General features: G+C 54.5%; 1 protein-coding gene and 1 long non-coding RNA gene across 12 annotated transcripts in view; one reads left to right on the top strand and one right to left on the bottom strand.

Moving 5' to 3' along the window:
* LOC115859480 (uncharacterized) overlaps positions 1-256 on the bottom strand; it is a 42,752-nt gene extending 42,496 nt beyond the window's left edge. The window contains exon 1 of the long non-coding RNA XR_009565031.1: positions 151-256. This is a non-coding gene — a long non-coding RNA (uncharacterized lncRNA). The remainder of the gene's footprint in view (positions 1-150) is intronic.
* Positions 36-27,094, top strand: PSEN2 (presenilin 2). 11 transcript variants are annotated; one of them, XM_060304041.2, is made up of 14 exons: positions 137-156; positions 1,292-1,415; positions 5,264-5,348; positions 5,918-5,953; positions 9,848-10,044; positions 12,292-12,506; positions 13,776-13,917; positions 16,049-16,116; positions 16,817-17,037; positions 18,068-18,166; positions 20,686-20,769; positions 21,128-21,229; positions 24,960-25,078; positions 26,357-27,094. In XM_060304041.2, the coding sequence occupies exons 5-14, from the start codon at positions 9,868-9,870 to the stop codon at positions 26,510-26,512; spliced, it is 1,383 nt and encodes a 460-aa protein (XP_060160024.1). In that variant the 5' UTR covers positions 137-156; positions 1,292-1,415; positions 5,264-5,348; positions 5,918-5,953; positions 9,848-9,867; the 3' UTR covers positions 26,513-27,094. The 11 variants fall into 11 exon arrangements, with proteins under 11 accessions (XP_060160229.1, XP_060160140.1, XP_060160024.1 ...); XM_030868475.2 differs by lacking the exon at positions 137-156 and adding an exon at positions 322-412; XM_030868477.3 differs by lacking the exons at positions 137-156; positions 1,292-1,415 and adding an exon at positions 375-412.
* Positions 27,095-27,411: the final 317 nt, after the last annotated feature.

Here is a 27,411-nt window from a genome sequence, read left to right on the forward strand (position 1 = left end):
ATTGTGAGTAAATACCGGGGGTGGGGTGGGGGGTTGGAATGCAGGGACCTAAAACTACAAGACAGGAGACTGTCCACGAAGCAAATGCGCTACCGTCCTATGGTGCTGCCGCCAAGGCCTTCTTACATTACAGGCCCAGCCTCCACTCACTCTAAGGTCAGTGCTCAGTCCAACGTCAGGTCCATTCCGCGGTCCCTGCGGCGAATAGGGGTAAGCCAGGCCTCTCTCGCTCCCCTTGCCTTTCCAGGGCCGCCGCTCAGGTTGGGGCCCCGACGTGGACCGGGGAGCGTAGCGTCGCCTACGGGGCGGGGGTGGGGCCGGGGCGGGGCGGGGGCGGGGTCTGCGCCGGCGCCGGGTCCGGCGGGCGCTCTGCCAGCTGCGTAAACAATGCCGGAGCACCGCGGCGGAGCAGGTGAGCGGGCTGGAACGCGCGCGCGGGTCGCGGCCCGGTCGCCTGCGGCTCGAAGGACACGGGGTGGAGCCGCAACCCGCGAGCCGTCCCCTGCCCTCCGCACGCCGTTCGCGGCAGTGGGTCGCGGCCCCTTGGAGGGTTCCGGGGCTGCGGCTCCAGCGGCCGGGGAGGGGAGGGCGCCGGGACAGCGGCGGGGCCGGCCCGGAACTGGGGAGTGGAAGGAGCGCGGGGAGGGGCCCCAGGCCTCGGGCCTTCAGCAGGGCCCGGTCCACCCGGCCGCTGGAGCCCCCGCCGGGGTGGACGCGGTGCGGGCTGTTACAGGGCCGGGGCATTTAAAGGAGCAGTGCACGTGGGTCTCGAAGGCGTGCGGACGCGGCATTGTGTTCCTCCCTCCTGGCTGGCACCTAATGGGCGCCCAGTCCTGCCGGCCTGTGGCACCCGGCCCGGGCAGTGCTTGGCGGGGGCAGGAGGGGAGGCGGAGGTCTTCCTGCGTACGTGAGGAACAGGACCTCAGGTCCGGGCTTGGAGACTCCCGTTTCATTATCATTGGTATTTGGCCGTTTTATCAGGCATTTACAGCTGCAATTACAGCTGCAAGGAGACTTGCAGAATCTAGCTTTTGAAGCTGAAGAAAATTTTATCAATGAAGAAACTCAGCCCACAGAGCTAAAGTGACTTTGTTCAAGGTCACGCAGATCGGCTATATGAGAGCCAAGCTTAGAACCCGTTGTCCTGGACTCTAGTTCTGTTGTCCAGCCCTGGAACTAGACCTCGGCCCTTTGACAGTTGGGTGAAATGCCCCCACCTGTGCCTTAATGAGTATTCCCTTTTTACGGTACGAACTGTGGATTGGTGCAGTACCTGCATCCTCATTTACAGACGGAGAACCTGAGAGGCATCCATCCCATCCGGAACAGTTGCAGAGCCAACTTGACCCAAAATTGACAACTTGGGTTGCCAGCCTGTCCTGAGAGTAACTGATCGGTACAGACCCCGGCTTCCGGTATGGATGCCCCTGCCTTCTACATAGACCCCGTTCTGTAGACACCTGAGTCTCCAAGGACTTCAGCCAAGACCTTTGGCAGTAGTTAAAAGGCTTCGTATAAGCTGCTTCCGGTGTGTGAGCCTCAGGTTCCCCTCTGTGTGAATGTGGCTGTGTGGGACAAGGAAACGTGTTGGCAGCGGTGTTGTCTGAGCCCAGCTGGTGAAAGGGCCTCGGGTCCTGTCTCCAGCTCAGAGCTGCAGCTTCAGCCACCCGTCAGGCAGGCCATCCAGGTTTGTGCCCTGGGTGTGCGAGGGAGCATTCAGGGCAGTGGCTGGAGGTGGGGGTCTTGGTGGAATGTTGCTGTGGAGTGGGATGGTGGTTGTGTCAGGTTTTTAGGAAAAATTCTATATCGTTTGGTGTTGAAGTATCCGTGCACCAAGTCTAGAGTCTGACATGTGCATGCATGGGAGGTGAATGCCCTGAGCCTGTCTATTTGAAGAAGAGGAGGACAAAGAAGAGCGTGGCCAGGGGCTGCCGCTCAGATGCGCCTGGGGGCCCGTCGCCCCTCCCCCCCAGCTCCCCTGTGGCTACTCACAGCCCCGCTGCACCCCCAGGCTTTGCCAAATGAGAGGCTCCCACCTACCTTGGCCTCTCTCTAAGTCACTGACGGTAATAATGACAATAACATAACTTAGGTTTGTCATATACAATAAAAAGCCATTTTGTACAGTGGTTGTCACAGTTGTCTTAAGAGCATCGATCACACTGAAGCAGTTCTTATTTTTAACCCTTTTACAGAAGGGGAAACTGAGGTTCAGGGAGACAAGCAGCTTGTCCTGTTGTGTGGCTTCCATGGCTGTGAGCACCAGAATTTGAACCCAGCTGGCTGTGTCTTCTTCATCTTTTGAGTTTTTGCACAGGAGGCTTCCCACACTCATGCCCTACCCATGTCACTGCACTACCGCCCAGGACATTGCTCTGTGGTCTCCATTAGCAACTACCTGGCAAAGCAAAAAACAAAAACAAAAATTTTTTATAAAGAAACCAAAGCAGTGCGTGTAGGTCACATTATGTTTTATTGAAGACATGTTTGGCTGGTTTTCAGCTGTTGATTTGACTTTTAGACACTGTTTAGTTGGGGACTGGCACGATAACAAATGTTTCTGCCAGTATTTCCACCTGTTCCTGGACTGCAGCAGCTGGGGGTGGGGCTGGGGGTGGAATACAAGGGCTCTGAGGCTGGCACACCCTCCACACTGCCCCTGGCCAGGGCCTGAGAGGTTCTCCGCACCTTGAGCTGGCCGGATCTGACATGGGCTTCAAGCCCTGTGTAATCAGTGTTGGCTTCTTGACCTGGAGGTGGTGAGGCTGCTGTGTTATTACAGTCTGGGGAAAAGTAATTTCAAATTGATCCTCAGGGAGGACCAGGTGTGAGGGAGGGAGATCATTTCTGTCCAGTTTCTTCGTTGCCTGGGAGAATGGGTTGCTGATTTGTCTTTGCTAAAATACAGTCTTCTGGAGCAGTGGGAAGAAAAATTAAAGGGTGCTCACTTTCTGCTGTACCGTATCTGCTGAGACATATCCTGACCTCGTCTGTGTTTTGTAGGCTACCTGCGTGACTATGGTCCTGGGCCACTGAGTATGTGACCCTCACAAGTACTTTACAGCAGCAGGGAAGAGCTCCTTGTTGGTAATTTGGAGACCTGAGCTGTAACTGTGGCTTCTGGTCATGGGCCTTAACCTTTTGTCCTTTTGTCCCTCTGGGCTTCAGTTTCCCTAAATGGGAAATGGGGTGCTGACCGGATGGGCTATGAGGTCCTTGCCAGCTCTGACGTCAGTCTACGGACTTGCCCTTTTGTTTGACAAAATGTTCACATTGCCGGAGTGCCCTGGACTGGGGCTAAAGTGGAAACACCCGGGGCCTGGATGAGGCGTGACCTTGGTGCTCAACTCGTGTGTCTGGTGGTTTAGCAGATCATAGCTTTCCAAGAGGGCCATCAACAGGCTTCTGTTATCCCTTCTCACTGAGTCCCTGCCTTTATTTCATCTTCATTATAACTACCGTTTATTGAGCTCTGTGCCAGACACTTTACACATTATCTCTAGTTTTTACAGTCATCTTGCAAAGTGTGCCTATCCTGCTTTTTACAGAAGAGGACAGGGGCCATGTGAAGTGGCCCGAGTGTGCGGGCCACTTGTCCCAGTGTGTGGTTCACATCAGTCAGCCTAGCTGATTTGAACTCTGTCCGTTTCTAAGGCTCAGCTTTTGCCCACTGGCTTACTGCTTCTCATTAAAACAAACAAACAAAACCCCACAATTTTTTCTGGGCCCTACTCAACGGTGGCCACCTTCCCAGCTTCCCTCTGCTACTTCCAAATGAGAGAAAATGTTTCCTGGGAACTTCTGAGTAGGAAAGGGCAGACAGAGGTAACTCTAGAGCCTGGGTCAAGGTTTCAGGAGGCCCCATAGGGTCGCCTGGGGCCTGTGACTTGGGAGGGCGGAGTGGGACTTCAGGGCCTCCCTGTGGGACTCAGGCCCTGGCTCCGGCCGAGGCCACCTCCCTGTGCTGGGGAGAACCATCTGGCAAGTGATATGCATCAGAGTATGGGCAGGGTGGATGGACAGATGGATGAAGGTCAGCCAGGGCCAGTACACGGTCGGGGGAGACAGGCAGGCAAGCTGTGGGAATTTCTAAGGGAATTTCCTCAGCTCAGGAAAGTCTTCCTTAGTATGAGGGAAGGCTGGGAACACCCCAGGGGTCATGGGAGCTCTGTGAAGTAGCCATGTGACCATAGACAGAGGCCCATTTAAAACCAATGCCACCCTCTTTGAGGGAGCACTGAAAAATAAAATGAACAAATGTGACAAAACAGAAACAGACCAACAGAATAAACTGTGGTTACTAGTGAGGAGAAGGAAACGGGGAGGGGCAAGATAGGGGAAGGGGATTAAGGGGTGCAAACAACTATGTATAAAGTAAATGATACAAGAATGTAATGTACAGCACAGGGAATATAGCCAGTATTTTACAATAACGTTATGTGGAATATCTATAAAACTATCAAGTCGCTATGTTGTACACCTGAAACTACTGTAATATTGGAAGTCAACTATCCTTCAATGATGAAAGGAAGTGAGGGGCACTGTTCAGTTAGGCCTGCAAAAACAAGTACCCGGATGCAAGCCTTTCTCTGCTGACCACCCGTTTGTCTTAAGTGCAGTGGCTCCCAAGTTTCTTTTGGAGCCGAAATTTCCATCTTTTTGCATGAGGCACTAGTGTTTACTAGGACATTTAAAGATCGATTTCCTACTTAGGTCCATTGGCCTTCAACTTTAAGGTCAAAACCTTTGCATTTCTCTGAAATGAAAATCAGGTTGAGGAAATTGGGTCACCAGGGTTTCTGTAATAACTGCAGGAACTGCTGACACAGCAAGGTTGGGGAAATTCTCTGGGTCACACTCCCTTGGTTTGGCTCATTCAGCATTTGGATCCCATTCAGCTGATTAATGGGAGTGAGCAGTGGCTCCTTTGGATGTTTGATTTTACATCCTAATCCAAGGAGCTTTCAGCCACAGTGCTTTGTTCTGGGAAGGGTTTCCAGAATGCAGTCTTAGGCACCTGTTCCTCCCATTAGCTTCTCTGCATTTTCCCGCTGCTCCGTCAGAGAGAACGGAGAGCCGGTTGCTATGTGGTTGATAGGATTTGACATCAGCAGTAGGAGAGTCACCCAGTCCCACCAGCACCTGCCTGTGAGTCAGCCTCTCGGCAGGAGTTCTTGGCGTCACTGGTGCTCTGATGTGGAGAAACATCTAGCAAGAAGGTTGTTTATCTGCATACATTTGAGTGGTGATTTTTCCCTCCAAGGATTGCAGAGTATCATCAGTCTTCAGTTCCAACTTAGAAGCAAAAGGAGTACATCCCAGCTGCTCTGTTCTCCTTCAGGAACCAGGTAATAAGAGGGGTTAGGAGAAGGTGTAAAAGAGGCTTCCCGAGTCCATCTGTTCCCCCCAGTCCAGGGAGAGAGGATGTGGGAGAAGGCGGGATGGAAGAAAATCTGTCTAAATGTTGATACTTGTTATTTCCCTTTAAAAAATTAATAGCTTTACAAAAAATGCCAGGCACAATCCATGTTTATTATAGAAGCTTTGAGAAATGCAGAAAAATATAAAGTATCACCCACAATCTCACTATCCAAAGATAACCACCGTTAATGTTTTGTAATATTTCTTGCCAATCCTTCATATACATGCATTTTCTAAGACAATTCAGATAATTATGTATGTCAAGTTTTATATCTATTAAATTTAACATCTTGTTTTCATATGTTAGTAAATATTCTTTTTTTTTTTTAGTAAATATTCTTTGAAGTGAGATTTTTAGTAGTCATATGTTAGATCCCATCAAATGGATATGTTATCATACAGAGTCAGGCATCTTGGTCATTTTCACTTTTTAAAAAAAATATATAAATGACTGCAACAACCATGTTTTTATGTAAATCTTTTATTATTTTCTTAGGACAGATTCCAAGAAGTAGCATTTCAGGATCAAAAGGTATGAATGTTTTTAAAGCCCTCGATTTTTACTGCCTTCAGAAAGGCTGGTCCATTTGGTACCAGCGACGCTTGAGCCCCAGTTTTACTACACCCTCCTTCGAGGTGGGCATTGCTTGGGGGCTTTTTCAGCCAGACCACTCTCTTCTCCCCCTGTGGCTCTCCTAGTCTGAAAAGCTTCTGCTCATCTGCCTCCCCAGTGGCTCTCTGACCAGGCACAGGGTATTCAGGAGGAAGGACTGTTCGTTCTTTCACGCCCCCATTCAGCGAGCAAGTTGTACAGGGCAGTAGGTGTGTCAAGCTAGGTGAGCGAGGCGCCCTGCCCCTGAGACAGGGAGGTGAACTGTAACTGGACACTTCCAGTACCAAGTTTGGGCCCTGGCTGGGGCATCTGATTACTTGTCAGCAGCTCCAGGGAAGGTCTAATACCAGCCTAAGAATTGCCCAGGGACCATCTCAAAATGCAGATCCCTGGACCTTTGGCCAGGATGGAACTTAGGATCTGCATTTTAAATAAGCACGCTAGCGTAGCATTTAAGAGCCCAGAACCTGACCACCTAGGTCCAAGGATGACTTTGAACCTATCACTTTTTAAATCTTGTTCCCTCATCTGTGAAATGGAGAAGGATAGCAGTACCCCGTACCTGACTGTTGTGTTTAGTGCATAGTGAGTGCTCAGCAGCTGTTCTATCACCACCCCTCAGGTGGCCTGGACCACTTTGAGAAACAGCATCTCAAGCATCTTACAGCTTTCTCAAAGTCCTAAGCCATGCCCTCAGGTGCTAGGAGCTCCGGGAGGCACCTCCACCTCAGCTCATGACCACCAGGCCCAGAGGGCTGCGATTAGAGCCACAGCCAAGTCCAGCCCTTCCCTGCTGCAGCCCCTCTGTGCCCTGGTTTTCTGGGAGTCCTGGGCAGAGCGCAAGGAGGGAAGGAATCTTCTCAGGGAGCATTTGTTTTCTCGCGAGGAGGCCATGAATTACATGTGGTGGATGGAAAAGCGTGTTTTGTAGTTTTCTGACTTCCTGCCTCTGTGCAATGCGATGCTGCATGGAAGGGATACAGTCCTTTTTTAAGCTCACTCTCCCTGGGCGCGTCCTTCACAGACTTTGGGAGGCAGAAGTGCATTCCTGGGATTTGGTGACTGGCTGAAGAAATGGAAATTGGAAGGACTTTACTTGATCCGGGTCCCGTGCTTTTCTGTCCCCACCCGCCCCGTAGCTCCCTGTCTCCTTCCAAGAAGCATCTTCACTCCTTGTCTGTCCATCTCCCCACTAGGGGAAGAGGCAGCCAGGATGCTGCAGCTGTTGTGGTTCTGAAGGATGAGCTTGCCCTCTGCCCTGGGAGTGCAGCCCTGCCGTTTAGATGCAGGGACTCCTGATCTGCTCCTCCAGTCGTGGTAAAGGCAAATCACAGGCCCTCCAGAGGCGTGGGAAGAATAGAAGGAGTGAGATCGTAACTAAATTATTAATTCACACCCCTAACAAATCTGACGTGCTACAGAATAAAGTGTGGAAAGAGCCGCTGCACTGCTCCAGTTGGAGTGTCCCGGTTTAGCTTGCAGAAATGCAGCCAGCTCTGCGTGCCGGTACCCCTTTTTGAGTCAGAATGGACTCACCGTTGCCAGAGTGGGCAGCGAGGGGATCTCCTGGGTCCAGGCAGGGGTCTGTTTGGGATTTTTCTGGTGGGGCCCAGCCTTGCAGAGGAGGAGCGCTTTGAAGTTTTCCCTCCTGGGTCCCCATTAAGTGTTTTCTTTCGTTACCGTTACTGTAGATGAAGGAAGCTAGGAACTTCCCAAGGTCTCACAGCCTGTGGGGCTGCAAAGCCGTGTCCCCTCCAGCTGGGCTCTGAGGTAGACTCTGCTGGTCCCAGGTCTGGGCGCTGAGAAGCAGATCCGCCTCCTGGGCCCTAGGCCACACTAGTCCTGGGGCCTCCCGGGAAGAGGCAGGAGGGCTCAGCTGGCCCTCTGCCCCCACAGAGCGCACTCTGGTCACATCCCTCTTCAGCACCAAAACCCTGGCTGGCCCCCTCTGCTAGCTTCAGCTCCCCCTCCCCGGTCAGGCCTCCACGCCCCGCCCTGGGATGGCCCACCTCCCACCACTGCCTCCCTGGTCTCCACCTTAGTCGTAACTGCAGTAGCACAGCGTCCTCGTCACCCCTCCTGGCAGCTGCTGTACTTTACTTCCTACCGATGTCACTACTGCTGTCACTCCTGTACTTGTCTTATCTCTGCTGAACCCTGGGGAGCTTAGCGTGTTCATTCTGAAATCCCTGTGAGAGCCACGGGGGAGCCTTTTGTGAGGGCCCAAGTCTGTGAGGTGAGCAGAGTCAGGCTCTGCCGCAGGCCTGTACTTGGGGATGGAGTAGAAGTCCAGCTGGGAGTAATCCAGGCCACAGCCTGGGGCACTGTCTTCAAAAACAGCAGCAGCCTCGGACCCTGCCAAGATGAACAGAGCTGGCTGACTCAGTAGAAGGAACCTGCCTGCTCCATTTGAAAATCATAAATTCTTGGAGGCAGCTGACGTGGAGATGAACTTTGAGCTGAGAGCAGACCTGACTGTGCCGAGTGGCGTGAGGCTGCCCCAGGGTCCCAGGAGGCAGGTGACGGGGGAGCTGGCCCAGCCGCTAGCCCAGCTGACCTGCCCAGGATGTTGGTAGGGCTCCGGGCTGCCCCGGCTTCCCAGTGGTGCTGCTCTGCCCGCACCACTGCGGCACAGCAGTCCCGGGGGACAGGCTCCCTCCCGTATGGTCCCTACAGCCTTGTTTTTTCCTGTGGGTCCCACACTCAGCTGTACTTCCCCAGCGCGCATGCACGCACACACACTCACACACACACACTCACACACACGCTCGCCTCTCGTGGTCTCGGCTCACTGCTCCCGTGGCCGTCACTTCTAAACTCATGACTCTCATCTCCACCTCAGGCCCCAGCACTCAGCTGCCTCCCAGGCATCTTCACCCTTTTAACCCATTTACATTCAGCAGATTCCTGGATCAAATTCAGTGTTTCCTCTGAAACCTTGTTCTTCCGCTTCTCCCATCCTACTCCCTGTCTGGCCCTAGTCTTGGACTCTGTCCCATTTTGTCCCACACATCTGGTCCTGTCTGTCTACCTCCTACCCATTCTGGATTCTCTCTCCTTACTCCCATCCATTCTTGCCACCTTAGGCCCTCTTCATTACCCACAATTGTCTCCAGGGAGGTCACCTTTCCTTCTTTTTACTCCTTTTTCAGTCAGTGGCCAGACTGATATTTCTAACCAGAGATCTGATCTGTCACCTCTGTCCTCGGGGGACGAAGCACACCTCCTGAACTCGGCACCAGCGACCCTTCACACCTCCACAGCATCACCACCCCAACCCCGGCAGTGCTGGGCTCAGGCAGGAACATTCTTCATGCCCTCTGCCATTCCCTCCCCCCTGGGAAAATCTGTCTCCATCAGATGACGTTATCTTCTCCAGAAAACACTCCTGATCTCTGAGTTTTAGTCCCTTCTTTGTGCTTCTGTACCTCTTGATGAACACCTGGATTATATAATTTGTCACGTTGGATGGTTGGTTTTTAATTTTTTACAACAGAAGTGTCGTTGGCGCACGATAGGTGCTGAACAGATGTTTGTTGATTGAATGAGTGAGTGTGCTGGCAGTTTGGAGGGGCTCTGACATTTCTAGTTGGGGGTTTTGCCCCCGTGGCCTGGATCTCCTCTAGCCAGTCCCTCTCGAGGTTGCTGCAGCCTCAGTAGTGGCTCCTGGGGACTGTTGCTTTATAGCAGTCCTTTGACAAGCGCGTCTTGGGTGGTCATTGCGGGCTGTGCAGGTCTTAAATCCGCCTCTCACCCTCTGCTGCCTTTGCCTCGCAGGAGAGTGGAATAAGGTCCCCTGTGCTCCTTTTCCAGGCACTTTCGGAGGTAGGGTCATGCTCACATTCATGGCCTCTGACAGCGAGGAAGAAGTGTGTGACGAGCGGACGTCCCTGATGTCAGCCGAGAGCCCCATGCCGCGCTCCTGCCAGGAAGGCAGGCAGGGCCTGGAGAACGGAGAGGGTGCCGCCCAGTGGGTAGGTTCCCACCAGCAGTCCAAGGCCTCCGGACAGGTACCTGGGGTCCCAGTGGACAGAAACCAGGCATTCTCTGATGTGGGAGGGAGGGGAAAGTAAAGGTGAGAATTGGCCAAAAGGGCGGGTGGTCCACCATGGTGGATCCTAGGTCTGTGAAGGCTTGATAGTAGACTCTGCACAGACACAGCCTATTACAGATCGACCCCGCAATGGACTGAGTGATTCTCTCCATCCTGGCCCTGCCTCTTAGGTTTGCCTTCCTAGTGCAGGTTACTATTTCCACAGGAACCTGAGAGTGAGTTTGGATGCCAGGACAGGCAGCGCAGAGACGAAAGGACGGTAGGAGGAAACTGCTAGAGGGAACCTTTTTGGTAGATGGCCAGACATGGTCACCAAGAGGTTACCTGATTCATGTTTGACTTTTGAGCTGGGGATGTGTCTTAGTTCAAGGCTGCTATCACAAAAATACCATGGACTGGGTGGCTTATAAACAACAGAAATTTATTTCTCACTGTTCTGGGGCCTGGGAAGTCAAGGTCAAGGTGCCGGCAGATCCGATGTCTGGTGAGGACCTACTTCCTGGTTCATAGGCAGCTGTCTTCTCTCTGTGTCCTCACCTGGCAAAAGGGGTGAGGGAGCTCTCTCGGGCCCCCCTTTTTTTTTTTTTTTTTTTTTTTTTTTGCGGTACGCGGGCCTCTCACTGTTGTGGCCTCTCCCGTTGCGGAGCACAGGCTCCGGACGCACAGCCTCAGCGGTCATGGCTCACAGGCCCAGCCACTCCGCGGCATGTGGGATCTTCCCAGACCGGGGCACGAACCCGTGTCTCCTGCATCGGCAGGCGGACTCTCAACTGCTGTGCCACCAGGGAAGCCCTCGGGCCCCTTTTATAAGGCACGAATCCCATTTGTGAGGGCTCCCCCCTCGTGACCTAATCATCTCCCAAAGGCCGTACCTTCTAACACCATCACATTGGGAGTTAGGCTTCAGCATGTGAGTTTGGGGGACGCAGACGTTCAGCCCGTAGCAGGAGGGGTGGGCTGCACTGTGATTTTGCCTCTGCAGCCTGCAGGGCAGGAGGTTGTAACATATGAAGTGGAGGATATACTTGGGAGAGTCATCTAGCCAAGCCACCTCCTTCCTCATCAGGGTAACACAACATCTGAATTTGCCTAAATTCCGTTCTTCGTTTTGCCCATTATAGTAATTTTTTCTTCCAGCCAGCCTTATTTCCCTTTGCTGAAACTTGAGCTCACTTCTCCTATCCTCCTCTGGGCTCTGAGAGAGAGCTCACCAGCTCAAGACCACTGCACAGCTACTCCTTAGCCCATTTCTTGCTAGTTGCTTTGTCTTTTATCTCCTGGAGTTTTTGTGCATTTCAGCTCTTTCAGTTCCTGTTCATTAAGTGTTCCTTTCTTTCTCAGATGAATATATAGATGGAATTCTCTCTGCCAAGAACTGATACCAAAGAACAGCCGCTTTTGATTTTTGTTTCATTTGGCTTTGTCTTGGCTGTTAATGTAATTAACAGAGCAGCTAATGATTCTGAATTGCCACAATTCCAAAACAAATCCTTGCAGATCAGTGTGTGCCAGCGCCTGGCGTCCTGTCCTCCTTCGCCGCCTCATCATTTATCCGTAACCCAGATCCTCCCAGATGCTTGATGCCCAGTTCGCCTCTTCGCTTCGGAGCTGCAAATCTTGCATGCTTGCTTTGGGGGGCGGGACGGGGTGCAAAAAGTTCAAAAGTTCAAAGTAATTTCTTGCTCTGCAAATTCCCAGTGTCTTATTCACAATCAGAGACAATCCCCACATCCCCATGTGTGCTGACCATTCTAGTTTGTGATGTTTCAACCAACAGAGTTTAATTTCTGCCCTCCTCCTATCACCTGGCCTGCCAAATTAGTGTGGCCATGTGAACAGAACTGAGTGGCATCCTGAGTCCCTACACTGAGGGAGGGGACAGATCTTTAGACATGCCCCAGACCCATTCTGCAGACCGTCCTCGTCCACAGCAAAGTGGACCGTCCTCGTCCACAGCAAAGTGGCCTCCCCTCCTGAATCTGTGGTGGTCAGCGCCAACTTAAATCTCTCGTTGTCCTCATAAACTTTTCAAATGTCCTGCAGTTCCACCACTCCCACATCTAAACTACAGCCCATAGACTGGTTCTTACATCTGGAAAGCAACATTCAAACTTCTCGTTTCCGGTTCCAAAACACCCATGCGCCACATCGCTAAGGCCTCTGGGGGGGCGTTCCGTGGCCCTCACAGTGTGGTTTTCCACAGAGAGGCCAGGAGAGCGAGGAGGACCATGAGGAGGACCCTGACCGCTACGTCTGCAGCGGGGTCCCCGGGCGGCCACCAGGCCTGGAGGAGGAGCTGACCCTCAAATACGGGGCAAAGCACGTGATCATGCTGTTTGTGCCTGTCACGCTGTGCATGGTCGTGGTGGTGGCCACCATCAAGTCCGTGCGTTTCTACACGGAGAAGAATGGACAGCTGTGAGTTGGGGGCTTGGCGGGGAGGGGGAGGGGGAGCTGGGGGAGGGGAGTGCAGCCTGTGTCGGCCCCATGCCAGCAGTGAAGAGCAGGGCCGAGGAGCTGCCCGAGTCCACACCCTGGTCCGTCCACTGCCTCCTGGCTATGTGACCTGCCTGGGTACACTGCTAACCTTTCTCGGCCTCAGTTTCCTCATCTGTATGATGGGTTTGATAACAAGGTTACCAGGAGAATTGAGTGAGTTGATCCACATAAAGGGCTTAGAAGAGCACCTGCCACCCGCCAGGCAGCGCTCCGGCACGCTGGGTCTCGCTGCAGGAGGCAAGCTCTCCGTCCCAGGTGTGGCTGTACCCCCCATCACTGCGTGACCACAAGCAAGTTGCTTTCTCTCTGGGCCTCTTCATTCATGTCCCCATGAATGTAAACCAAGGAGGACCAAATGATTTCTGAGCTCACTTCCAGCCTTGCACGGGAGACTTTGTTTCTTTTAATAAGGAAAACGCAGGCAGAAGCAGCAGCCTGGGGAAATGGGGGGGCTCTCTCTGCTCCCTCCCCCAGCCTCCCTGTGGTTATTGCTGCTGAGTACCTTCTCTAAACATCTTTTTTTTTTTTTTTTTAGGGAGTTTTTGTTAAATTTCGTTTATGGTTTTTTTAATGAAAAGAGTAGAGAAAGAAGCCCTTGCCCTCAGGAAGCTTGTAGTCTGGTGGGGGGGGGGACTCAGAGCAGCTCAGGTGAAAAGCGTTAAGAGACCTTGAGCGCTTCGCGGGCAGTTTGTTTCCCTACGTCCAGAGCGAGGGATCCATGAATTACCTTCTGAGTTTATTAGCTGCCTGTGCAGCTATGGGGTTACGCTGGGTGTGGGTAGGGGAAGCAGCGGGGGCGGAGGCGTCCTAGGCTCGATGGGGCTGATAAGGAAGTGGATGTAGGGAACCGCTGGGTCTCCCTGGACCAGAGCTGGGGATTGGGGTCAGCCGGGAGAAGCACTTCCAGGGGAGGGTTGAGTTGGTGTGGGGGCCAGGGGAGGCCTTGGTGAGGCCAGCCAGGCCTTTCCGTGCGGCTACATCGGCTCAGTCATAGGCCAAAGTCAGGAGCCAGGAGACGGGAAGGCAGGGCAGCTCATGGGGATGGTGGGCAGCGCGTGCCAGGGCAGCCAGAGCACGGTGCTGAGAGGCAGGGGTGCCCAGGGCACCTGCACCCCAGGTCCAGGCTCCCTCGGGGTGAGGCGTACAAGCAGGCAGGGCACAGAGACCTAGCCCTTGCCCCTCCCTCAGCATCTACACACCTTTCACCGAGGACACATCTTCGGTGGGCCAGCGCTTCCTCAACTCCGTGCTCAACACCCTCATCATGATCAGCGTCATTGTCGTCATGACCATCTTCCTGGTCGTGCTCTACAAGTACCGCTGCTACAAGGTGAGCGCCGGTCCGCCTGCTTTCCTCCTGCCTGCCATGCCTCAGTGCCTCTTGGGCAGCAACCCTGGCTCCTTTTTTTTTTTTTTTTTTGTAACAGAGTTCATTTTTCTTCTGTAAAATAGACCCTGATTTTTGGTGCAGGCATACCTCGTTTTATCGGGCTTCACAGACACTGCGTGTTTTACAGATTCGAGGTTTGTGGCAAGCCTGCGTTGAGCAAGTCTGTTTGTGCCATTTTTGCAACAGCATTATTTTTCAATTGATGCTGTTTTAAAAATTTCTTTAGACATAATGCTATTGCACACTTAATAGACTGCAGCATAGTAGAAACGTTAACTTTTACGTGCAGTGGGAGACCAAAAAATTTGTGACTCACTTTCTTGCGTACTCTCTTTATCGTGGTCCGGAACCCAACCCAACCTCACTGAGGTTTGCCTGTACTCTTTCCCACCCCACCTCTGCCCCCCCCATGGATTACCTAATACTCCTGTCCTTTGAACTTACACATAATCCCACTTACTTGAGTTCCTCTTTGCAGTGTTCATAGGGTTACTTCTCACGTTCAGAAGTTAATTTTATTTTGCTTCTCCTTCCGAAGAAGTGAGATGTTCTATTTTAGGCTCCTTTCACCCGATATACTTCCCCTCCAAGTTTATTTTTATTTTCCCATTTCCCTTTCGGCTGGAGATGTACAGCTGCTGTGCCGAGGTCTTCCAACACTGGGAGATGTTCGGGCGGGCCCCCTGCTCTGCGGGGCGGTCCCAGGGAGGAACAGGGGAGTTGAGTCCCACGTGGCCCAAATCGTCCATAGAGATCCGTAAGCTTTTAGGCACGGGTTTCAGGCTTTTCTCCCAAGGAAGGCTTTGAAGCCCTGAAGACTGAATGGAAGTTGAACTAGACATTACCTGATTTAAAATCGTTCACACACAGGCGTGTGCGGCCCTTGATATTAGGCTGCTGCCATCTGTGGAGCAGGTAGAGACAGATGGGGAGGCTCAGTCTAGAGGGACGAGCCCCGTCCCAGCGGGGGTGACGGTGGGGGTGAGCGGTGGGGGTGGGGGGCGTGTCCGAGAGCTGGAGCTTCTCAGTAAATAGCTACCTGTATAAAGGCAGAGTTCGTAACTGGGGCAGGGATGGCCGTGGGTGGCAGGAAGCAGGGTAGAGGGCTCTGTGTTTGGAGCAGAGGATACAGCACACGTAAGGACAAGCTAGAAGGAGCATGGCCAGTGAAAAGCCGGCACTGCTCTGGTCAGCAGGTGTCACGCGACCACTCCCAGGGACTGTTAAGAGGCAGCTCGACACTCCGTGCAGTAAGATTTACTCCATGACGCGGGCAGGAGATGACGGTGGACTAGGCAGGCCCAGGTGGGATGAGGAGGGTCAGCACGTTCCAGAGGCGGCCCCTTCCCCTCTGGGTGGAGCGCACAGCGTGGCAGACAGACCAGGTGGCCGCTGAGGTCCCCAGCGGCCTGAGCTGGTGACCGATGGTTCTGGCCTCCAGGGAGGCTGGTAGCGGTGACCACCATGCCGCTGCCGGCTGCCTGAAGGACTGGTTGAGGATCAGCCCCACCCTCGCCCTTGACCCTCCCTTATTTGGCCAGGGGAGGAGGAACGTGTCTTTCTGAAGACCTGTCTGTAGGCCCTCAGGTGGGCAGTGACTCCCCGGGCTGACTCTTCTAAACAGGCTACCTCAAGAGTCTTCCCTGACCACTCTGTCTAATAAAATAGCACCCCAGTGGGTCTCCTGTCACTTTATCCAGCCAGGTTTTTTTTCATAGCCCTATCACTTCATGCTAACATGTGTCTGTGTGTCTGTTGTCTCACTGCCCTCACACTGGGTTGCAGCCAGTGGGCGCAGAGACCTTGCCAGCCTTATTTCCAGAGCGTGGAATGTGCCTGGCGTGTCCAGAAGGAGTAGAGTGCTAGGTGTTCAGACCTGAAGGAGCTCCAGCTCCTTCGTATGCTGGCTGGGTTACCTGGAGAGAACTCCTTGACCGTCTGTGCCCTCCTTATCTGTAAAATGGCCACCTTCCAACATAGTCAGGGAGGAGCCTAAGGAAGAAGGGTTTCCAGGCCTGGGAGTCAGTCCCGAGGACCGGGGCCTGCGATCATGCTGCCTGTTTCCGTCTAGTTCATCCACGGCTGGCTGATCATGTCCTCCCTGATGCTGCTGTTCCTTTTCACCTACATCTACCTTGGGTGAGTGGCAGCTGGTGGGCAACAGGGTCCTTCGAGACCCCTCCCCTGTGGTACGAGTGGGTCTGAAGGACCTGGGAGGGAAGGGTGCCCCTTGGTCTCCACACCTTCCCCGTGTTGCTGCTCCAGGAGCCCGGCCTCCTCGACACGGGAGTGGAGCTGCGAGTTGGGCCACACGTCTCCTTCTGGTTCCTGATTTAAAACAAATAACGCAGAGCCATCACAGAGGGGGTTCTCTGTGAACCCCAGCGGGGGTGGGGATTCGGGGGCAGAAACCCCTCAAAATTTACATTCTGATCTTCGGGCTGGGCCTGGGTACCTCCTAGTTTATGGGGAAAGGGATCTCTCTTGCCCTGGATTTGGGACATCAGCCTGACCCAGGGGCCCAAAGAGACTGGAGGGACAGGAGAGAACACTTTTCCAAGGACCTTTTCCACAGGCAGAGGGTCTTCCAGGCCGTGCCGGCGCACGTTTATGGGAACCAGCCCAAGGATGAGACGTTGGGGTACTCCCCACCGTTTCATAAATTTTTCAAGTGGTTACATGTGGGGCTCATGGAAACAGGGAAGGAGATGTCAGCAGGTGAAGCCAGAGGTTGGAAGAACCCATGCTGGGACTTAATGATGGAAGGGTGTTGAACTGTGTCAGGGTCTAACATCTCCACTGAGTTTCCCAGCTCACGGGCTTGACTGTGGTCCCGCAGGGAAGTGCTCAAGACCTACAATGTGGCCATGGACTACCCCACCCTGTTCCTGACCGTCTGGAACTTCGGGGCGGTGGGCATGGTGTGCATCCACTGGAAGGGCCCCTTGGTGCTGCAGCAGGCCTATCTCATCATGATCAGCGCGCTCATGGCCTTGGTGTTCATCAAGTACCTCCCAGAGTGGTCTGCGTGGGTCATCCTGGGCGCCATCTCTGTGTACGGTAGGTGGGCCATGGGCTTGCAGGGGTGGGCCATGGAGTGACGTCCAGGGCTGAGTCCTCACTGCTGGACAAGGGTGATGGGTATGGAGAAGTCTCCCCTCCCCCCACCCCGCCCCGGGAGGCCTCAATGATCCCCCTTCTAGAAAGTTCACCTTTGTAAAAAAAAAACAAGTGGGGTCCTGTGGAATCGTGACTGTTGACATGGTTACTAATAACAGCACTCACACCGTTAAGCGCTTTGCACACTGGAAGTCATTTGTTCCTCAGAACAACCCTGAGACTGGGCACAGTACTGATAAATAACGAGCACCCAAAATGTTAGCTGCTCTTCAGTTAGTGTAGTCGTCCCTCGGTATCCTCGGCGGATTGGTACCAGAACCCCCTCAGATACCAGAATCCGAGGATGCTCAAGTGCCTTGTGTAAAATGAGGTATTATTTGCACATCACCTACGCACATCTTCTCGAACACTTTAAATCGTCTCTAGGTTACTTGTCATGCATAACACAACATAAACAATATGTAAATAGCTGTCGATGTGCGGCAAATACAAGTTTTGATTTTTGGAACTTTCTGGGATATTTTTCTGAATATATTTGATCCGCAGCTGGTTGAATCCATGGATACGGAACCCAGAGATATGGAGAGCCGCCTGTATCAGTGTGATAGCCATCACCCGTACTGCTTCTTACATTGTTAGGATAAGGAATTTGGGGCTCAGAGAAGTGGGACTTCAAGCCCATCCTCTGGTCTCTGAGGCACACAGCAGTTCCCTGTTTGCAGCTAGCCTGTTTGGACACCGCTCAGACCCCACTGTGGGCTCCAGCCAGTGCAGGCTCTAAGGATCGTGGCTGAAACCCGGGGTGGGGGGTGGATTGCTGGAGCAGCAGGGCGTGGTCTGAGAGCCTCGGCCTGGGGCTCTGGGACACGCTCGCTCCGACGCCTGGTGTTCAGAGGGCTGGTTCCTCTCTGGGGGCTGCTTGGGAATAAACATGTTTCTTAACATGCCAAGGACGTCTTTGCTTTCCCAGATCTCGTGGCTGTGCTGTGCCCCAAAGGGCCGCTGAGAATGCTGGTAGAAACTGCCCAGGAGAGAAACGAGCCCATATTCCCTGCCCTGATATATTCATGTGAGTATATGATACATGCATGGCTTTCGGAGGTGATGAGGAGATAGTTAACCGTTTCCCTGACGAAAGGAGACGAGGCAGCCTCGGTGACCAGGAGGGCTCCACCTTCTGAGATGGAGGTGGGCTGTGTCTTGCTTTTAGACAGGAAGAAACTTGGAAAGTCAGAGCAGGAAGAGGACACCGGGGATGTGGTCCTGCCCCGCAGCTTCCTCCCACCTGCCTCCAGTGGCACGTGGTGGCTATAGGCCGCGTTCCCATGAGCCCAAGGCCACCGACTCAGCCCTCCAGGCCCCTGATAAGGGACTTTGGAGAGGGACTCTTTAGGGTGGGGGTCTGAGGGGGAAGGGTGCGCCTACCTTTCCCTGGCCTACCTCAACAGCTTCGTGGCTGGTTGAAGTGAAGTCTCTGAAGGGAATGCCTTCGGGGTTGCTGCTGGCCTCGGGGCCAGTGCACTCGGGGATTTGTACTTACAAAGGCATCAACAGACATGCATCAAATTCATACTTTGTGGTGGGCGCTGTGCTGGGCATTGCGGTTGCCATGGAAACAAGATCCACAAGGTCCCAGGCCTCAGGGAGCTCACTGCGCTGTGGTTTTCATGCCCTCCCCTCTGTTATTCACGTAGAGAGCCTGAATTTCTGGGGCTCGGTTGTCTGCAGGGCGCACTGGGAAACAGCCTATGAATGGCTAGAGTTGGCACCCTATACAAATGAAGAACCGAGCTCGTCGTGGAGAGCCGCTGGCGGCCTGGCCCCAGGGTGAGAAAGCACATTCCAGGCACAGCCTAAAAAATGAGCAGAGACTGTGTATGGAAAGACTGGGCCGTGTCAGACTTCCGCTCACCGTCGCTGTGCTCTGATGGAGCTTACATTCTAGGAGGGGAGGCAGACAGGGACCCAACAGGCAAACATAAGTCAGGAGGTGAGAGCCCCATAGAAAGATAAAGTGGGGGGCGGGGGGTGGGCGTGAAGGACTCCAGGGTAGTGAGGGGTGCTATTTTACAGAAGGTGGTCAGGGAGACCCTGTGTCATTTGACCAGAGACCCGCCTTAGGAATATCTGGTGACAGAACTCCAGGCAGAAGGAACAGCGGCAAGTGCAAAGGCCCTGAGGTGGGCGTGGGCCTGGTGTGCTCGGAGCGCCCCGAGGCCAGGCAGAGGGAGCCAGCGGGTAGCGGGGGAGGTCAGATCCTCTCAGGCCATGGTGGGGACTTGGCTTTTATTGCTGAGTGAGATGTGATGCCACTGGAAGACTGTGGACTGACCTGACTACGTTTTAACAGGACCACAAAGGTTGTATCAGGGACAAGGGTAGAAGCAGGAGCCAGGTTTGGAGGCTGAATAATAATCTGGGAGAGAGATGTTGGCGTTTGGCCCCAAGGCAGCAGTAGAGGCGTTGAGATGTGCTTGGACTCTGCAGACATCTTGGAGGCAGAATTGGCGAGATTTTCTGATGGTTGGGGTGCAGGTTGTAAGAAAGAGAGTCAAGGTTACTGTCAGTTTTTTGGGCCTGAGCAACAAAAAGGATGGAGTTGCTGCTTACTGAGAAGGAGAAGGCTGGTGGGCGGGTCGGGGGGCAGCTGTTGAGAGCGTTCAGGGCATGTTGAGTCTGAGATGCTCACTGGACATGCAGATGGAGAGTTGGAGAGATGGGATAAGAGTTCAGGAGAGAGTTTCTAGGCCAGAGAGAGAGAACATGTTAGTACCACAGGATCCAGCAGTCCTGCTTCTGGACATAGACCCAAGAGGATTGAAAGCAGGATCGTGAACAGATTTTTGTGCACCCATGCTCACAGCAGCACTCTTCACAATATCCAAGAGATGCAAGCAACTCAGGTGTCTGTGGATGGAAGAACAGATAAACAAAATGTGGTATATACAGAGAACGGACTATTATTCAGCCTGAAAAAGGAAGGAGGTTCTGACACGTGCTCCAACATGGATGAACCTTGAGGACATTATGCTAAGTGAAATAATCCAGTCACAGAAAGATAAATACTGTATGAGTCCCCTTATACGAGGTATCTTAGGTCGTCAGAATCATAGAAACAGAAAGTGGAATGGTGCTTGCCAGGGGCTGGGGGATGGGGAGTGGGTACAACGTTTCAGTTCTGCAAGACAAAAAAAGTTCTGGAGATCTCTTTCACGGCAGTGTGAGTATACTTAACACTATTAAACTGTACCCTTAAAGATGGTCAAGATGACGTATTTCATGTTACATGTTTTTTTACCACAATAAAACAAAAACATAATTAGTTCACCAAACTTGTTCACTAACAACATTATCATTGTTTTTGTGAGGAGGCCAAAAAAGACAGGAAGAAGCATCGTCTGCCCACACCTGGTCAGTGAGTCTGGACCCCCAGCGGCCCCCTAACAGTGGGGCATAAGCAAATACCCACAGGAACTGAGGGTCCTGTGCAGGCTTTCTGGGGACACAGACTGGCCCGCCTGCCTCCCAGGCCCTGGGGGCAGCCACAGGTAGTACTGCCTGAGGCCTGACCCTTCTCTCCCTCCCCAGCCGCCATGGTGTGGACAGTGGGCATGGCCAAGTTGGACCCCTCCTCTCAGGGAGCCCTTCAGCTCCCCTACGACCCAGAGATGGGTGAGTATCAGGGGGCTGACAGCCTCTCATCATCGGGGGCGGCTTTTCACCACATCCAGCTCAGCCTGGCCTGGCCTCTGCGGGAGGCACGAGGGCCGGAGGGGCAGGTGGGAAGACCAGTCCCCCCTGGACACGCACGCCCTGGGGATCGAGTGCGGTGGGACCGCGCTCCTCTGCCTCCGCCCCGTTCCTCTCCCTTCCCTTCCCTTGTGTGTGGACTGGAGAATCCTCTTTGGGTCGGGCTGGGTGTGGGGGGTAGGGGGATGGTAAGGGCAGGGGAGCCCTGAGCTCAGAGAACCGTCTGACGGGCTGTCGTCTCTCTCCCTTGCTCCCTGCTCACACGACACCGGACACCCAGAAGAGGACTCCTGTGACAGTTTGGGGGAGCCCTCGTACCCTGAAGTCTTTGCGCCCCCCCTGCCTGGCTACCCGGGGGAGGAGCTGGAGGAGGAGGAGGAAAGTAAGGTGCCCCGACCGTCTGCGTGGGCCTGGGTGGGGCCCCCTGAGGTCAGGGGAGGAGGGCGCGAGGGGAGGAGCCCCTTCCACATCAGAGACGGCTTCGCAAAGTCGAGGAGGAGCCTGCAAAGGCACAGCCTTGTCGGCAGGCCACGGGGACTTCTACGCCCAGGCTGCACCTCGTGTGTGGCAGACACTGGTTGAGTACCAGCTGCGTGCCTGCTCTGTGCTGGGAGGCGGTCGTACGGACGCAGCTCTGGGGGACGCAGCTACGCAGGCGTGGGCACTGACCGCCCTCCCCGGAGCCGGGAGGACCGTGAAGGAGAACACGGGGTGATGGGGAGCGCTGACGGGGCTCATGACCTGTTTCAAGGGGTCCGAGGAAGTCGCCTGAGGAAGTAACTTCTGAGCTGAGCTCCAGAGGCTGAGCCACTGGAACTCGGAGAGGGGGACGCACAGCGGGGGTGCGTTTCCAGCTGAGGGGACCTTGGGAGCAGAGACCCTGAGGCAGATGGCACGGTGAGTTAGAGCCAGTGAAGGCAGGACGCTGAGACCCGAGTGCAGAGATGGGGCAGGGAGGCAGGCAGGGACTTGAGGGGCCTTCTGGATCAAAATGGGGATCTGGTCTGTGTCCCGTGAGCGGTGGGAGCCGTGGGGGGTGGGGGAGGGTTTTGAGCTGCATGGGAGGAGGGACATGAGGGAGAAAGGCAGGTTTGTGGCTGGCAGAGTGCACCTGCGTGGCCTGAGGACGTCCCCGTGTAGCCATGGGGGACGCAGGCGTGGGCTCTGGGCTCAGAGGGCCGGCTGGGCTGGGCAGGTCAGCGCCAACAGCACGGCTCCGTGATGGGACTGACAGTGGAGCTGGGGTGGAGACTCCCCCAGGCAGAGCCCCGGGTGTTTGGGGGCAGAAGGAGCTGGTGTGGAAGGCCGTCCTGAAGACACACCCAAAGACGTTCTAACATATGGCTGTGTTCCCAAGGGGATTAAAATAGCCATTCCATCAGCACACGTTTACGTGCCACCTACTATTGCCGGGTGGCACATGGGAACAGGGAGGTGCTGCAGGATTAAAACAGCCTCTGCCCTTGAGAAGTTCCCCGTGGGAGCAGCCCAGGTGGGAGGAGGTGAGGTATAAAGTACTCAGGGCAGACCTGGGGAAGAAGATGATGCCGAGGTGGGCCTGGAAGGGCAAGTCGGCCACCCGGCAGACAGGCTGCCAGGCTGCAGCCCAGGCCTGGCACTGAGCCCCCGGAGTCAGCGCGGATCCCACCGGGGCACAGTCCACAGGGCCACCCTCGCTTCACACGCCAGCCCCAAGTCCTGGGGGTCTCCAGGCCACCCGCACTTCTGACCGACTGGCTACGGATCTGGGGGTTCCCACAACCCCCCCCAGGTTGGAAAAGTTGCTAGAACGACTCACAGAACTCGGGAAAGTACTAAACTTAGAATTACAGTTTTAGTATAAAGGATACAAATCAGGACCAGCCAGATGAAGAGCCTCATTGCTCGCGGGACTGGACTTCATCTCCAGGCTCCCTCTTCTCCCCAGAGGTTGGTCTGGCCCAGAGTCGCAGCCCCCTTATCACATAACCACGTGGTCTTTCTGGAGACCAGCGCCATCCTGATCCTCTCATTTGCATAAATGATCCAAGGGGCTCCTGAATGACAGACACTTCTGTTACTGGGGAAATTCCAAGGATTTGGTCTCCCTCCTGGAACCAGGGACAAAGGCCAGTTAGATTCTTTGTTACACAGCAGCATTGGCAAAGGCTCAGATGAGAGAGGAGGAGGCCTTCCGGGAGCTCGGGGCAGTTTGGTGGCCCAGGCAGCTGGGGGCCGGACCTTCAAGGGTGCACAGCACTCACAGGAGCTCGAACTTCATCCTGCAGGCTGTGGGGAACCGTTAGTGGTTTGCTGCAGGGAATTGAAGTGAGCAGAGCTGCATCCCAGACAGATCCCGGGCAGCAGCAAGGAACACAGACTGCTGGGGGACCAGGTGAGGGAAGAGTCATGAGGGCCCAGCTCAGGCAGCAGGCTGAGAGGAGGCGGTGCTACCACATACCTGGGACGCACTGACAGGACTTGGCTGGGCAAGGGATGGGCAGGGAGGCGTGGAGGGTGACGGGGGAAGGTGGGAGGCTCTGCAGGACATCAGATGGAGACGCCACGGACACACGAAGGGGAGCGATGCTCGAGAAGGTCAGGGTTGGAGACCCCAGTTGAAGTCACCAGGATATACATGTTGTCAGAACTGCGGGTCCCCAGAAGGTACCCAGGGAAGGTGTAGGGTCAGAATGGAGAGCGAGAGGGACAGCGTGGGCGACGTTTACGGGATGAAGGGAAGGGCGCTTGTGGAGGACCCCGGGGAGTAGCCAGCCAGGGGACAGGGCGCTGAGACAGGTAGCGTGAGGGTGTCCATGGGGGCCGGGCGGTGGCCTGGCCAGAGCACATTGGCTGGGGGACATGGGACCTGCCGCCACAGATCTCTGAAGTGCCTGGGAGGTGAGCGCAGTTCCTTTGAGAAAGAACTGATTGAAAAAGAAGAGAGCAGGAAGGGGAGAGGGCAGGCAGAGCAGGGAAGCAGGAGTGGGGGTAGCGGCGAGAGGAGGCACGGCAAGAGAAGTCACCTCTGTAAGGTGACGAAACTGGAGTGTTTGCTCTGTGCCGAGGCAGGAGCCAAAGTGAGGAAACTGAAGTCAGAGAAGAGGGGCCGTGGAGGAAGGGACAGACCGAGGTGAGGGGCCTCTTGCTTGGAGCCCAGAAGGGAGGCGAGGGGGGCAGACAGGACAGAGCATGTTTCCTTGATGCAGACCTCCTCAATTCAAGTCTGTTTCTTAAACATTTTTATTGTCTGTGATGAATAAAATTATCCTATAAACAAGCGTACAGAGCAGTTGTACGAAAGGAAACAAATGAAAGCATTCTAGAAGCTCTTGTTTCCTTATCAGTAATGGATACACTAGTTACAAATTATGTTTACTTATTTTTCTAATTGAAGTTTAGTTGATTTACAATGTACATTTACGTACTTTTAAGGGACATGAGACTCCAGAGAACCTCAGGTATTGTACATGTTCTTTAAAGTAGTGAAATTAAATTTCTTAAAAAGCATTTATAATTCAAACTGAGCGCTCAGTTGGGTAGCCTCCCATCAGCCCCAGGCAATGCATTTTATTCGCTCTAGTCTTAACCACGTGCCAAGCACCAGTTTGTTTGTTTTTTGGTTTTTTTTGCGGTATGTGGGCCTCTCACTGCTGTGGCCTCTCCCGTTGCGGAGCACAGGCTCCGGATGCGCAGGCTCAGCGGCCATGGCTCACGGGCCCAGCTGCTCTGCGGCATGTGGGATCTTCCCGGACCGGGGCACGAACTCGTGTCCCCTACATCGGCAGGCGGACTCTCAACCACTGCGCCACCAGGGAAGCCTGCCAAGCACCAGTTTTACTCGAGTTATCAGAAATGCTGGCTTTGCACGGCCCAGAATGCAAGTCACTCAGACTACAGGTTCCCCCTTTTTCCCACTGGCTGCTGTTCTTTCAAGGCAGCCAGTCCTTGTCCCAGAGTCCAGGTGAGGTGAGCTGGGCAGTCACACTACCCCATCTGCCCTCTACGTTCCTCAGGACTCTGGCCCCTGGGCTGGGCAGAGAACCTGGGCTGTTTGGCTGGGGTCAGCCTTCTCTGCCGCTTCCTCCTGGGGCTTCCGAGACCTATGGATTCCCTCTGTCTCCACCACACAGGGGGCGTGAAGCTCGGCCTCGGAGACTTCATCTTCTACAGCGTGCTGGTGGGCAAGGCGGCAGCCACGGGCAGTGGGGACTGGAACACCACGCTGGCCTGCTTTGTGGCCATCCTCATCGTGAGTGGGCTGGGGGATGCTCCCCGCCCAGCCCTGGGCAGTGGGGCCCCTGAGGGTCTGTCTGGTGGGGGGCCCAGGAACCCAGGGGAATTTTCAGGTGCTGTTATCCCTTGGAGGGGCTGGGCAGGGTTGCCAAGAAGATCCTCAAGATGAGACCGAGGTTTACAGGAGGTTCTGGTCATCAACAGACGCAGGCACAGCACAGGGGAGCAGTGACCAGGGGCTCTGACATTACCGAGCTTGTGCACCGGGTGCCAAGGGCTTGACTAGCTCTGTGCATCTGTCTCACGGCACCTGTGAGGCAGGGATGGTGACCTGAGATTTACAGAAGACGGAATAGGTTGAGGGCCTGGCCCGTGGGCACAAAGCTGTGAGGGCCGAGCTGTGATTTGAACTCGAGTCTCTGAAGCCAGGGCTGTGTGTTTTCCCTCCATGCCACCCAGGCACCATGGGGTTCTGAAGCCCCATGGGATCTCCTGGGACTTGAGACGGGGGCCCATCACTTTGAACCCCAGCAGTGAAATTTGGAGACCTGTATGTCACGTAACATGGCCAGATACACATGGTGGGGAAGCGTCTTACGGTGACTGGAGAGGTGGAGGCTCTGAACGGTGCATACTCGGTGTTCTGCCTGGTGAACCTCGGGTGGCACGTGGCACGTTAGGGCCGAGGCTCCAGTCCTGCAGACATTCTGTATTTGCCCAGTGTGTGTCAGGGATGGGGTAGTGAACTCCCAGGCTCCTCCACTTCCAGATTGTCTGCCCTGAATTCCTGCTCTCCCCAGGGATAGGGCAGGCACTCTGGTTTCCTGTCCCCACCCTGGACCACTGCCTGCATTGACTGGGCTGAGAACAGGATAGGCAGCCACTGGGCCTGCTCCCCAGGGCGGGGTCACGTGGCATCTTGGTTCCCTTGGTGTCCGCTGCTGAGAACATTGCTGGCTTTCAGTCCAGCCCGTCCAGTTCTTGTATAAATATACGTCCCCTTGGGGAAAGCTCCTCACCCTCCAGCAGCCAGCCAGGGGAGGTAGTCTGGTAGTGGCAGCCCCGTTCTAGGGGTCAGGAGGCCTGCTTTCTGGTTCACCCGTCCATGTGCAGGGCGTTGCTACGGGGTGAGAACTCCTGCCCTCAGGCACCTCACAGAGCCGTTGAGGGGACCAGGGAAGATGACGGGGTGTCCAGGGCTCCTGAACCCAGGGACTGTACCATCACTGACTGCTCTCCGTCCCCCGTCCACACCCGTGGTCACCACCAACCCCCTCGCCTTTGTGTCCTGCAGGGTTTGTGTCTGACCCTTCTGCTGCTCGCCGTGTTCAAGAAAGCGTTGCCCGCCCTCCCCATCTCCATCACGTTCGGGCTAATCTTCTACTTCTCCACAGACAACCTGGTACGGCCTTTCATGGACACCCTGGCCTCCCATCAGCTCTACATCTGAGGGGAAGCCTGGGCACCGTGGCCTGGAAGCTGGAAGAAACGGTAACTGGATGCAGTTGTGCAGTTGTACACTCTAGTGCCATATATTTTTAAGACTTTTCTTTCCTTAAAAAAAAAAAAAGCGGGGAGAGAGTAAAAAAGTGTCGTGTTTACTTTGTGAAGAGGAAGGACCAGCTTTTTGGTGCTGGTTGTTTTGTCACCAGGCCGTGGCTCACCCCTTTGTGAGCATTTGCTTCACCAGCAGGAGACGCGGGAAATCGGTCCAGAGGAGCTGAGGAAGGTTCTGAGACGTGGGAGGGGCTTGGGGAAGGCCCCTGCTCTCGCCCCACAGCCTGGAGTCCTCTGAGGGCCTAGCCGGAGGACGGGGCGCGTATATTCGGGACCGGGAGGTCACGCCTGGGACGGCATGTAGCGCCTGGTCGCTCTGGCCGGAGAGGAAAACCCAATTTTCTCTGCAAGGAATGTTCACCAACGCTTTGTCTATGATGCTGTCATCATTTTATTACCTTTAGAGTCCTTGTTAAAAGCAGTTACTGCTGGGAAGTGTCTTAATATCAATAAATAGACGAATCCTGTTGCAGTGTTGGGGTTTGGTCTGCTCATCAGTGTGGGCCCCTCTCCCGGCATCCTGGGATAACATGCCCTGGGCGCAAAAGGGAAGAGATTTGCCTAGTTGTGAGGAGAGAGGCTTAACTGCCCCCATCTCTGCGATCGTTTCTTTAACTAGGTTTCCTAAGCAGAGGCGCTCACAGACTCCCGAGGCCCACTGTCTGACAGCTGGGCGGGTACCCGGCTGGCTGTCTTCAGAAACACTGCAAGGCTGTCGCCAAAACACAGAGCGAGAGAGAGGGCTGGTCCCCAACAGAAGCAGCCCAGCGGGGGCCAGGTGGGAGCCCAGGA

Source organism: Globicephala melas, chromosome 1, assembly GCF_963455315.2.
Source record: "Globicephala melas chromosome 1, mGloMel1.2, whole genome shotgun sequence".
In the NCBI taxonomy this organism is placed as follows: domain Eukaryota; kingdom Metazoa; phylum Chordata; class Mammalia; order Artiodactyla; family Delphinidae; genus Globicephala; species Globicephala melas.

What these genes read in the sequence shown, in the direction of transcription:
- PSEN2 (XM_060303727.1), top strand. Translation starts at nt 388, where the DNA reads ATGCCGGAGCACCGCGGCGGAGCAG. An exon ending in CCCTGCCCTGATATATTCAT is followed by an intron (nt 18,167 to 20,685) that starts GTGAGTATATGA and finishes CTCCCTCCCCAG; the next exon opens with CCGCCATGGTGTGGACAGTG. An exon ending in CCCCTACGACCCAGAGATGG is followed by an intron (nt 20,770 to 21,127) that starts GTGAGTATCAGG and finishes CCGGACACCCAG; the next exon opens with AAGAGGACTCCTGTGACAGT.